The sequence below is a fragment of the Mytilus galloprovincialis genome, chromosome 3 (assembly GCF_965363235.1).
Source record: "Mytilus galloprovincialis chromosome 3, xbMytGall1.hap1.1, whole genome shotgun sequence".
NCBI lineage: Eukaryota > Metazoa > Mollusca > Bivalvia > Mytilida > Mytilidae > Mytilus > Mytilus galloprovincialis.
Window position 1 is genome coordinate 22,015,396 of NC_134840.1, and position 12,892 is coordinate 22,028,287.

General features: G+C 31.0%; 1 protein-coding gene across 1 annotated transcript in view; it reads left to right on the forward strand.

The window, feature by feature from the left end:
• Positions 1-12,550, forward strand: part of LOC143067418 (uncharacterized) — a 30,900-nt gene extending 18,350 nt beyond the window's left edge. The window contains exons 2-3 of the mRNA XM_076240674.1: positions 9,850-9,928; positions 10,775-12,550. Of these exons, the coding sequence (XP_076096789.1) occupies positions 9,879-9,928; positions 10,775-11,474 (750 nt within the window). The 5' untranslated portion in view covers positions 9,850-9,878 and the 3' untranslated portion in view covers positions 11,475-12,550. The remainder of the gene's footprint in view (positions 1-9,849; positions 9,929-10,774) is intronic.
• The last annotated feature ends 342 nt before the right edge of the window (positions 12,551-12,892 follow it).

Consider the following 12,892-nt stretch of genomic DNA (forward strand, 5'->3'; position numbering starts at 1 on the left):
TTTTATTGGTATAAATATTGATTTTATTATTAGTAAATTAAAAGGAAACTAAATTTTACTAGTATGTTATATACGTATACACATTCATGTATCTACAATCTGTCGATACCTGTAGCTTGGCTTACCACAAGGTCATGTTTTTTTTCTGACCGTTTATGACGTCTTTACACTAAATATATTGGATATTGGATGTGTACGGATTGATAGTTTAGTCTCAGATGCATGATTTTTTTTATTTGTTGTTAGTGGCTTTGAACAAGCTGTCAGATAACTGCGAGTACTCTCAGATCTGTTCATTGTGTCTTTTTGTTGTCGGGATGTACAAGTACCCGGAAGCCTTTTTCAACTGATTTTTATAGTTCGTTCTGATGTTGTATTGTTATACCACTGTCCCAGGTTAGGGGGAGGGTTGGGATCCCGCTAACAGGTTTAACCCCACCACATCATTTATGTATGTGCCTTTCCCGAGTCAGGAGCCTGTAATTCAGTGGTTGTCGTTTGTTTATGTGTTACGTTTTTTCGTTCATTTTTTATGTAAATAAGGCGTTTTGAATTGTTTTACATTGTCATATCGGGGCCTTTTATAGGTGACTATGCGGTATGGGCTTTGTTCATTGTTGAAGGCCGTACGATAACCTATAGTTGTTAATGTCTGTGTCATTTTGGGCTCTTGTGGACAGTCTTCTTTTTTATATGAACAGTAAAAGTATGTTCATTAAGACAAATAAAAGAATACTATAACACGTTATTTAGATGATAAACAACGTCAGTACCCAGAATCTATACTTCAAGACCGTCGTGTATTACTACTGAAGTTGATACTGAATATGTTTAAACAGGTGGAAGTAATTAAGTGCACATTCTAATTACTCATCAGCCAAAGAAAACGAAAAACGGCATTGCAAAATAACGAAAAAAGACGAAACTACAAACAATTATCCCAAAATCTCTGCAACATTAATAATTAGTGATTTTAAACAAAAATCCAACCAAAAACTGATTAATTTTGGTGGCTTTGGAAGGGTAAACCGATCGTGTGTAACACGTGGTAGTCGTCATGTTCCTCATTTTAAATACGATATTGGTGATAAGTCTTATTCATTACATCTTAATCACTTAAGTGTAAAGTTATTTGATTAATTCAACAAGAGCTCTCAAATATCATTCAGCCATATATTATCCTGTTGTGAACTCTGGTTGTTTCTTTAATTTGGATTACTTTAATATGATATAACATTCATGGAAACTTATTCAAAATTAAAAAAAAATGTATTCCAAGTTCATGAACTATTTAATATACCGGTAATTAAGTCTATGTTTAGTTACCACATTTGTTTGTTTGTTACTTTTAACACTAATTTAATACTGACGAAGTTTCAAATCCAGAAGAGTCCTCCTTCTTTGAGTTGTTTATAACAACACCCAAAGGTAGACCTACTCTGGTGATCAAGCTAAACCTGGCGATAGTTAGCTTACATGACTCCCGATGTCTCAGTTGGTGTAACTGCTAACATGTTTTGGGGCATTTTTCTTACCTGCCTTTGTAACTACTGTTTCTTAATTCTCTCTGTTATTGTAAGTGCATTAATTACTCGCAATGCTCCTAAGCACTTGTCGCTAACAATAAGTCGGTTCTATTTTTATCTTTGATTTCGTTTCCTCTAGAAAATTCCTGTGATTACACTTCTAAAACAACCTTCTACTTCTCTAATCCTATTACTCCTCATATAATCATATGGAATCGCCATTATGTCTGCATGTTTTGCAACGTCTTTACAACCTACCTCAATCTCAAACATCACGTTATCTATCCAAAAAAGCTTCTGGTAATCCACTAATGGTCGCTGGATCTTTTACCATTATTCTGTCGTGCGCCTATTTTATCCACCATCGATGTTATGGTTCTCAGTACATTGTCATATCCTGCTTTTTATCTGCAACTTTGACTTTTGTTGCTGAACATGTGAGTAACACATATGAAAGAGTTGTAATTAAGGCTTTCATATTCATTCGCAGACCCAGAAGTTGTTAAAATCAGATTTCTTTGGTCTTTTTTTTTAAATCTTGAAGAAGTGTACGAAAATTACACCCCTTTTCTAGGAAGATTACAATTGAAACCTCTAAAATCGCACCGGGTATGTCAGTACAAACTAGTCATGATTGAAGAAATTTATATGAGTAATTTAGTTAACTACTTTATGTAAATAAACTGATTTTGTTTTCGTTAAACAATGATGATTTCATTTATATAAATCAAGATTCAAAGCAACGGATATGGAATAAATTGAATTTTAACAGTAGTATCATGTCTTCTATCAAATGTTTCTATTACTGTCTATCAAGCAATTTACAGTCAACATTTCCTTTGGAATACGAAGAAAGGTTTGAATGCAAATTAATATGAATAACAGACACGTTGTTTATATCAATCAGAAGAATACCTGACAGAGGGATCAAAGATGGATAATGTGAATGAGAGATCATCATTCGGTCTTAATTTAATATTTGAAATATGTATCCCTGCATAAAATTGTTTGTGATTAAACGTTCAACTTGCAGTCGGAAAGCAAGCCCTTAGAAACGACCGTTGTTGCTACTTTCTTAAGACAACAATGGGACTGATATTAAAACACGCCATTTTGAAATTGCGTTACTTTCGCGGAAAAAATAATTTGGCGCCAATTTGGATTTTTTTTTCTTTTGTCTGTTTTTAAATTGCCATTAAGGTCAGAAATAGATTTCCTTTGATTTTCTAAAGCATGGTTGTTCACGGTTCTTCTTACTAAAGAAAATAATACTTAAACATGTTTAATTGGCCGTCTTTTAACAATTACGTAATGCCGTTGATCGACGTTTATAAATTATGCAAAATTGTCTGTTAATAGTGTTACTGATGTTTCTTCTTTTTTCATAGATAAACAAAGATTATATATACTATATAAAAGATAACTAATACGTATCTCAAAGTTGAAAAAACCAAGTCTAATGGTCTATCACCCTTTAGGAATCCCCATTGGAACTAAATTCCTAACGAAAGACATTTTTTGACATTGTAGTTTTTTGGTCTTACACATCGATGTCAACTGGCATCTGAACACAATGTACACACATTTAGTGTGTTTGTTTGAAAAAAAACAATGGCGAGTTCAGCTGTGAATATTTCACTGGATTAAAAATTCTCTTTAAGTCGGTGAAATGTTTGACTTTTAACTAAAAACAAGGTAAGGAAATCTTATACTGTCTATGCACAACCTTAACTGCTTTAGATGACTGACACAAAACTAATTCATTGATTATAATAATATATTTTTTTTGTGATAAAGGAATCCTTCAAAAGTAGAAATGAAAAAAGTATTGAATTTGTCCTAAATTTGAACTTAGGCAGCCAACAACCATTTGATTTTCTGGTGTGTGTCTGTGTGTGTTTTTGTGTGTGTGAGGGGAAAGGGGGGTATTGGTTTTTTTTTTTTGGGGGGGGGGGGGGAAGTTCCAATTTTTGGATAAAAAAATAATTTGTTTTTGACCCTGAGAAAAAAATGTTTGTTTCACCCTCAGCTGCCATTAAATGAAATGCCAAAGTTGAAAGAGAAGAATTGTTGTCGACTTGTCGCCAAAAAATTGATAACATAATTGTTGACTTACCCCCCAGAAACTGCTCTGAAATACTTTTATATAAATATAAAAATGCATAGTTTTTTTTAATGCTGTTATTATTTTTTTCAAATAGAAGAAGAAAAATATTACTGAGTCTTTTTTGTTCTTATTTATTTTCAAGTACATGATTACAGAGACATATAATACATAATGTATTATATGTCTCTGATGATTAACACCATTTATTTATTGGTTTAGTATGTTTTTTTTATATATATATATAATTTGAGTCCATTCATTAGAACTATTATAACTTGCATGCATGAAATCAATGAAACAACATTTATTATTAGTTTGTTCATACAAGGATTGCAAACTAATTTCCTTTTATTTAAAATAATGAAGATTTTACATTCAGAATACTTTCATTATGATCTCTTTTCATTTAAATGAAAAAGGGAGGACCAGCTATCAGTAATGAAAAGGAAATCCTGTTTTTTTATCATTTTAATCCTGTCTTGATCCATTATTCATGAATATTTTGGCTACCCCTTGTATTAAATGAGTAGACATTTATTTCTGTGTTAAAATAATTTGGTAACAGCAATAAAAATACTTACAAAAACATAAATATTAAATTATCTCTTGGAATATTTAATTAATATTAAATCATAGTATTATCCCTATTATGGCACATAGGGACACATAGGGCCTATTTCACTGGGACTGAGTTCTGAAAAGTGATAAAATGTGTTTCTCTAATATTTTTGCACATGTTTACAGTATCAAAATATATTTAATAAAATTATTTTTATAATATCCACATGTAAATAACAGCAAATTGTGCTTGGTATAACAATAGTTTGTTGATGATAGTGTCAAACAAAGGGACGTAACTCGTGAATTACCGTCGGCCCCGCTTCGTCAGAAATATCGACACATTGAAGTTGAACATTTGCGTATCTTAGCATATCAAGTGGCACAAATTTGACATATTATAGTCCAAGTTATGTTACATAACATAATTTAAATTCAGCATAGCTTCCCGAGAAGTTAAGAAAGAAAATTACGATTTTAATTTTCTGTGACCAATTTTTTTCGTCAACACCTTGACTTTGAAGACACATTTAGAGATAAAAAAAAAGAGTTTAATCCATCATTGAGTTGAGTAATATATTTCTTATATACTCAAGAATACTCACTTAAAAGGAAATTAGTTGTAATTCATGCAAAAAACTACAAATTCCAAAAAGCGGGCTTCACTTTTTTTGGTAAAAAAAATGCCCATATATGATAATCACATGACGTCCATTGTTGCTTTAAGAAATGGGGTCAAACCGGGGTCAGCTTTCCGACTGCTTGTGATTAGCAAACATGCGACCAATATTTTCCTCCATAAGAAGAAGCAGACAGAACAAAAACATTAGCGATAGGAAAGTATGGTTAGGATGATTTGTCTTGTTTGTCTAAAGGTTCGATTCGAAGATCACAAAGTCAAATTTACATGTGAAACACTTATCACTTCCAATAATAGATTTTGTATAAGAATTATTTGTGGTTTATTTAGGAAAAATCAGGATTATTTAGAAAGAATATGAATTTTTAAAATCTGTAGACAATTTTAGAAATATCTAACTATAGTGATGTTTTATAACAGTAGGTCGTTGAGAGGTTCAGCCACAAGCCTTAATAGTAGTAAGGGAGCAAATCTATAAATATTGGTTTGTAAAACTTCGTTCTTTCTTTATAAATTGACATTTCTTTTTAAAATTAAAAGTAGAAAATTAAAGTACGTTTAATAGAAGGAAATTTAAAAAAATTACAAAGTTAATTTAATAAAACATCTTCTAATATATGTTGCCCTTTGTTATACCGGTTAACGGAGTCAATAACCAATGTCATCAAGATGACATAATTGACAATGTCACACATATTGACTTTTTGTCCAGATATAAACACATAAAGTATGATAGTAATCGTAATTATCGTATCAAAGCTTGAGAGATCTTCTATAGTTTATAGAAATCCATTCTGTGTGGACAGTTGGCTCATTGACAATCATATCACATCTAATTATTTCTATAATAAATGTATTATATAACTGTTTAAGGTGTTTTAGATTATCCATATGGTTGCATTTCTTGAAATCTTTTCATTAAAAACGTGGCAGCATGATGAAAAATCCTCATACAATTGCAACCATAACTTATAGGAATAATATCAAATGAATGACATATATTCAACTAATGTACCTGATCTCATCCAAAGTTTTTGATGGGATTCGTCTGGCTTAGTCTTTGTTTTTAAATGTTGTGTGTTATTTTATCTGTTTCATTGTCAGACAGTGTGTTTTTGAGTTTGTTTATCCCTTTGGCATCTTCCGCCTAGACTTTTTGTAATCTAAGTACACTCTTCTTTCGGAAAGAGAACCGAAACTTGAACTTACTTTTTATTTTGAATGTTCTTCAATTTAGTTTGCAGGTACCACATGAGTTTGGAATATGTATCAAATCCAGGAAACAAACACATTTACATGCAATAGTCATACTCTAAAATACTGAAACAATAATGACAAACAATCAAATACAATTTCGCTACATTTAACAATACAATTTCAATTTATTGGGTTTACAGGTTTTCCATCCATTTTCCAGGAACACATTTTTCAATTTTGATTATTGACTTGATAGATTTGACAGAGGCAATCGTGTTTGTCGTTTTCCTTTTTGAACATCGTGTTGTAGGTTCTTGTGATTCCTCTTTGGTATTTTCTGTCCATATCTGTAAAGCTTTCAGTTCTACACTGAAGTATATGAAAGAAATAAATAGAAAGTCACATATAACTTCAAAAATTTTGTTTTTGTATTTATCAAATATTAGATAAAGATTGTCCTGTTACATAAACATATAATTTCAAATTTAAATAAAAAAATCAGTAAATTCTTCGAGTTAGTGTACATTAAATAACAATTTATCAGGTGTCTGCTGATTTTATGTTGCAGACAAAACTTTATAATCTGTCTCTTTCAATCAAATACCATTTTATTTGTAATGTAATTGTTGTAGAATGTCACATAACATTGATTTTAACATCAGATTATAGTTCTTACGGACCAAGTATGAACATTTCTCTATATACATTTGTAACTGTGATCCATTCGTTGAGTCAGAATCTTGTAATTAGATAATCGTTAATCAAGTGATCAATAGATGGACTTGTCATTTTATAAGTCAGATGATAAACTTGACCATGTAATTCGATATATATTAAGTATGCTTCGAAGGACATCTAAAAATATACGTGGACCAGGATCTTGTCTATTGGACGATCTTTCACCATTTTACCATGAAACATAAAAATAATAAACAAAGAACACATAAAATGTGTGTATATGTGTGTGAAAAGGAGAACGATAACAGAAATTGAGTAATGATTTTTAAAGCATATCATAACGTTCGTGGCTCCCATTTTTTATTTTTTTTATATTCAAAGTGCAAAGTCAATTTGAAAGCGTTAATCACGGTAGACGCTAAAGGCGCAGATAATATTACATATGTTAACAATTAAAAACAAGTTTACGTAAGGACAGACACACCTTGAGGTTTGTGGTATATTAGAATAGTTCATGCAAATGTAATATGGAAATTAAAACAAATTAAGAAATCTTGGATGTTTCTACATACCCAACGAGTTTTAACTATAAAGACTACAGAAAACAACAGAAAATCGTCTGATATCTCAAGCAGATTATCTGTGACCGGAATTGCTTGATTGACACCCTTAACTAAGCTATATTTTATTCAAGTTCTCTGGTTTTCATCGCTTCCTACTAATAATAGAACTGTCGTCCTTAGGTTGCAAAGTTTCTTATAAAGACGTCCGATATTCAATAAAGTTATTTTTTTTTCTATAACGTGTGTAGCCATGGTCAATTGAATAGAAATGAAGTAATTGTTCGAAATTTCATGGTCGTCACCAGGAGTCAAATGAATACTGTTATATTAATAAAGAGAGCAGTGTTAACTGTTTAATAGCTTGAATTAAATATGAAATTATATTTTTATAGTTTGGGCCTTAAATTTTAATATAGCCTGCAATTTGTTGCAAAAAGGGGGCGAGTGTATACTCTCAAATTGCCTTCTTATACTTAGTAATATGTTTGTGATAGCTGAATTCATATTAATAAAATTACGTCATTAAAGCGTGAGTATAAGTTAACGTTACATTTTCATAAAATACATCAATTTGAGACGCTTACGACGTCACATTGACATTCAAAAAGGTCAATATAATAGAATTTAATGCGACTGTCATACAAGGAAGATGTTTAGCAAGCTTTAAAACCAGATTTTAATTTACTATTTTCTACATAAGAAAATGCCTGTACAAAGTCAATAATATGATAGGTGTTATCCATCAAACGGTTTTGAGCTTTTGATTTTGCCATTAGATTAGAGACTTTCCGTTTTTGATTTGTCCTCGGAGTTCAGTCTTTTTTTGTGATTTTACTTTTTGCTGCACTAAAGCACTGATGTGATCTAACTTACTTTATTATATCCCTAAATCAAACAATTGATAAATTTTGGAAAGGGATTTTTAAAAATATGACTATTTTCTGCAGGTATATTTATAGTTGATCAGATTTCCCTTTTCCTTTACGGAAAAGTGTTAACGGCTTCCTATCAACAAGTGATCATCATAGTTATAGTATACTTTTATGAACAGAATGAAGTGTGAATAACTTATTTATGTTCTTACTAGTGTGAATGTGTATTTAATACTCAACGGACTTGCTTAATATCAAAATATATGAATTACCGTTTCACCATTCCATTGATGGTGTACAACTGATGGCATTCTAGGATTGAAAAAGATTAACTAGTTTCAAATGTAACAATCTTGATTAAAACAACACTTTTGTTAGATTAAATTTGAACTATAAATAATAAAATGAATTAAGACTAGATTTAATCTCAATAATTTGTTGAATTTCGTCGCCATTCTTTGTTTGATATCGTCTTGTTATTTTATTCTCGGAAAGATAAGTGCCCTAAGAATATGATGATTACAAGTAAATATAGTTCAAGTTAAAGTTCCCAGGGTTCAGGCAATTTTCAATTTCTTCGATTAATTTAAAATTTAAAGTATAAATTGAAGTCGACTGTCTAGTCTCTGAAAAGATGTAAGCACCTTTCCTACAACTCTGAACATCTAGATTGTTGTAGCCATTTTGTTTACATCTTATATTCAGTTATTTTATACCTAAGATTCATATATCTTTCATTTTACTAAAGCTATAGCTATGTTGCTGTATTATTTTTATATCTTAGCTTCATATATATGTTTCATTGAACCAAAGCTATAACTTAGATATATCTATTTTTCCTCTGAAGTTTTAATTGACCATTATACCTCAAATTTGTATTTTTTACTTTCTGTTGTTCTTAATTTTAGTCTTTATAATCGATTAACGATATTTTAACATCGGTAAACTACCTTCGCCTTAATACCTTACATTTGTATGTCTACTTGTTTTTTACTTTAACTTAGAACTTGTTTACTTCCCTCTTTTCCCTGCCTGAGCTTTGTATTTGACTTTCCATTACCCATCAGCTTTGCGTCTTACCTTTTTTTTTAATTTTTTAATACAGTGTTCCACCCAAAAAGTGTTTATTTGATATTAATTCTTTATATATATATTCATATCCTTACATTTTTTATTTTTATACTTTTAATTTGTTACACCTGAGCTTTTCACTTTCATTTTTCTTTTTTCATGAAGTTTGCATTTTAAAATATTTTTTTTTTTATTATTTCACAGTTTTCTCTTTTATTTAAAAATAAATTTTTTTTTATACTATTACATTAATTTTGTATTCTGACCTAATTTATGGCCGAGTTGGAATGGGTACAGAAGGACTTTTTTCTGACAAAATTTTATTTTCATTTTTTTTTATTAAATGGTCGTCCCTGAAATTTTTAAACGCCACATTTAAACTGGCCTGTCTGTCTTATCTTTTAACATATCGTGCATAGAGCTTTCAATGCCATGGTAAAACTTTTTCATTTTAAGTGCCTGTGCTAGTAGCTTCCTTTCCAGCAGAATTTTACTTTGAAAGTTATCCTTTGATTTATTAATTATGTTCTCATATTTCAAAGGTCACCTTGTCAGTTTATCTCTAGTACTTTAACCAATGGATAAACCATTAACTTTGCATGGTAAATTAAAGTATATGTTATGGTTTATATTTCAGGTAAAACAAGTGCTGGTATAGAAAAACAGATGTCACAGTTTGACTTCATACAAATGGGTTACATTTCATTTTTTATTTTGTAAGTAACTGTTTTGTTCGTTTTTAAGAATAGTCGTGGATATGACAGATGATAATGCACGAATAAAAGATTTTCCTGCATATCATAAAACAAATAAAATAAATAAAGGACAAATTCGGCTGGATTTATATCACATAAGATAAAAATAAGTAAAAGTGGTATGATTGCTAATGATGAAACAATCAACCTGAGATAAATGACGTGAATGAAAGTAATCAGAGGTCACCGTACGTTCACAATGAACAAACTGCATGCTTATAATCAGCGCTATAAAAGGACCGGTCATAAAAAAATGTTTAACCATTTAAACGAGAAAAATAACGGTCTAATTTATAATCAAACAATTAACGAAAAATTGACAGACATGAAACAGCGATAACCACATATGTGTGACCACTCAATCTTACCCTAACTTTGGCAAGTGATATAACAGTACAACATTAGACCAAACTCAATTGATCGTAATGAAGTATCACTATTAGTTTCCAATAGACGTTTTACGACGTCCTTTTATGAACACTTTTACAAAAAAAAAAATGTAATATTACAAATGAAATAAAAAAATGTCAGTAATATGCAGAAATATTTAGCGCTGAATAATTTTTTATATTTCTAAAATGTGTGAAACTTTGAACAATGTTTTATGTACACTTTTAGAGGCCAACTTTTATATACATTCCATCAAAGGATGACCAGTTCCTGCTTGTTGTGTTATTCATGACGTAAAACTAATCGATGAAAATTCGGAAAAATTGATCATATTTTTTTTATCTTAACAAATATTTATCTCAGTAACAATGACACATGAATTAGATAATATAAGTGTTTTTTTCTTATTGTTTACAGATGTTTAGTACTAACTGCTTCCACAGAATCTAACAACGATGTGGGAGACGACAGTGAATTTATGGACGAAGATATCATAGATACAGGAGACTTAGATAAACGTTTATTTGAAAGACTAGCAAGTGGGCTTGTGGGAAAACGCCCATTTGATAGATTAGCTAGTGGACTCGTAGGGAAAAGGCCATTTGACAGATTAGCCAGTGGTTTAGTTGGAAAACGTCCATTTGACCGACTAGCAAGTGGTTTAGTTGGTAAAAGGCCATTCGATCGTTTAGCCAGTGGCTTAGTTGGAAAACGTCCATTCGATAGATTAGCAAGTGGTTTGGTTGGTAAAAGGCCGTTCGACCGTTTAGCTAGTGGTTTAGTTGGTAAAAGACCATTTGATCGTTTAGCAAGTGGTTTAGTTGGTAAAAGGCCATTCGACCGTTTAGCAAGTGGTTTAGTTGGAAAACGTCCATTTGATCGATTAGCAAGTGGTTTAGTTGGTAAAAGGCCGTTCGACCGTTTAGCAAGTGGTTTAGTCGGTAAACGTCCATTTGATCGACTAGCAAGTGGCCTAGTTGGCAAAAGACCTTTCGATCGTTTAGCTAGTGGACTTGTTGGTAAAAGGCCTTTCGACAGATTAGCCAGCGGTTTAGTAGGAAAACGATACATGGACCCATTAGCTTCTTCACTTGTTGGCAAGCGAGACAGTCAGTGAAAATACGATTAATGTAACAACTAGCCCGTTACTGGTTAAGTTAGTTGAATATATAAAATAAAAATTTTACAACGTTTAATACTTGGAAACAAAATTGAATTTGGTTTCTAAATGTAATCTTGAACGACATTTTCGAAAACAAAATTTATAAATTTTTTGTCTAAAACAAATACTTCAGAAGAGAAAATGTCGATTTATTGATTTGTGTAGGTACATGAGGATGAAATTATGTATGTTTTCTTCTGAAAAACGAAAGTTCATCCACCTTAAACGTATAAATATGCAAAAATGTTAAAATTTTGATAAACATAAAATAAAGTTTAAATACAGAAGTCTTATTCTTATATTCAATCAAATGAGATAACGAACGTTGTAATTACACTTCTTGTGTTTGGCATGCAATATCTCCGAATCGTGAAGGATTAAGCGCTCGAAAACATGTTTAACTATACCGCATTTCGTATTTTTATGTTCAATATTACGAATTTGTTATCCAGTGGTAAGTTTCAAATTAAACTGTTCGTTTTCTCTAGTCTTTGATAGCCTACTATATGGTATGGATTTGCTTGCTCCTTCTTGACGGGCGTACGGTGACCTGTAATTTTTCGTTCACTTTGTAATCTTTGTTAAAGGTTTATTTTCTCATTGTCAATTACATCAAAGATCTAGAAATCTAAGAATATAAGTTGAAACCACTCGACTATTCTATATCATCCAGTAATTTGTCTATTAGTAGTATTTAAGACGACATTACTACTGCTAATTTAACAAGTTTTACAATATAAACATATGTAATACATAAAGCTCAAGGCTCTTATAATACCGTTTGCCTTAACGCAATTACTCTTAAAACAATTCAAACTATTGATTGGTATTGTGAAACACATTTCTGTAAATGATAACAGAAGATGTTCCAACCTTCTCAGACTATAGTCGTCTGTTAAGGCAACGTTTGTGTCCTTGAAGTTTCAATAATCACAAAGCCTTAGTATAAAGACGTCACGTACTTTGATTGTGTTACATCTTGTTGACCAGTGAATATAATGTTTTTAAAGAATAAATCTCTGATAACATGTGTAGCACTGTCTGTTTGATATCTGTACCATAACATTTAAAAGCCCAATACATCAACCAAAGATGCTACAGAAAACCTCGAGTCAAAGTTATCTATTTTCTTATTACAATAATGCAAATAGTATAAAAATGGCAACCTTAGACTTCATCTATTTTTGTTGTAATCACAGGAGTCTCCTTACAAACAACAGTAACAAATATTACATACACTAAATGTAATTGATTTATTGCTTATAGCATTTTAAAATATGACCTTGATCACTTAACATGAAATAAAGTCGAACCCTGCCTGACGGACATGTCGACCTCGCAAGGATTCCATATGCCAAATAATTGTATCCGGT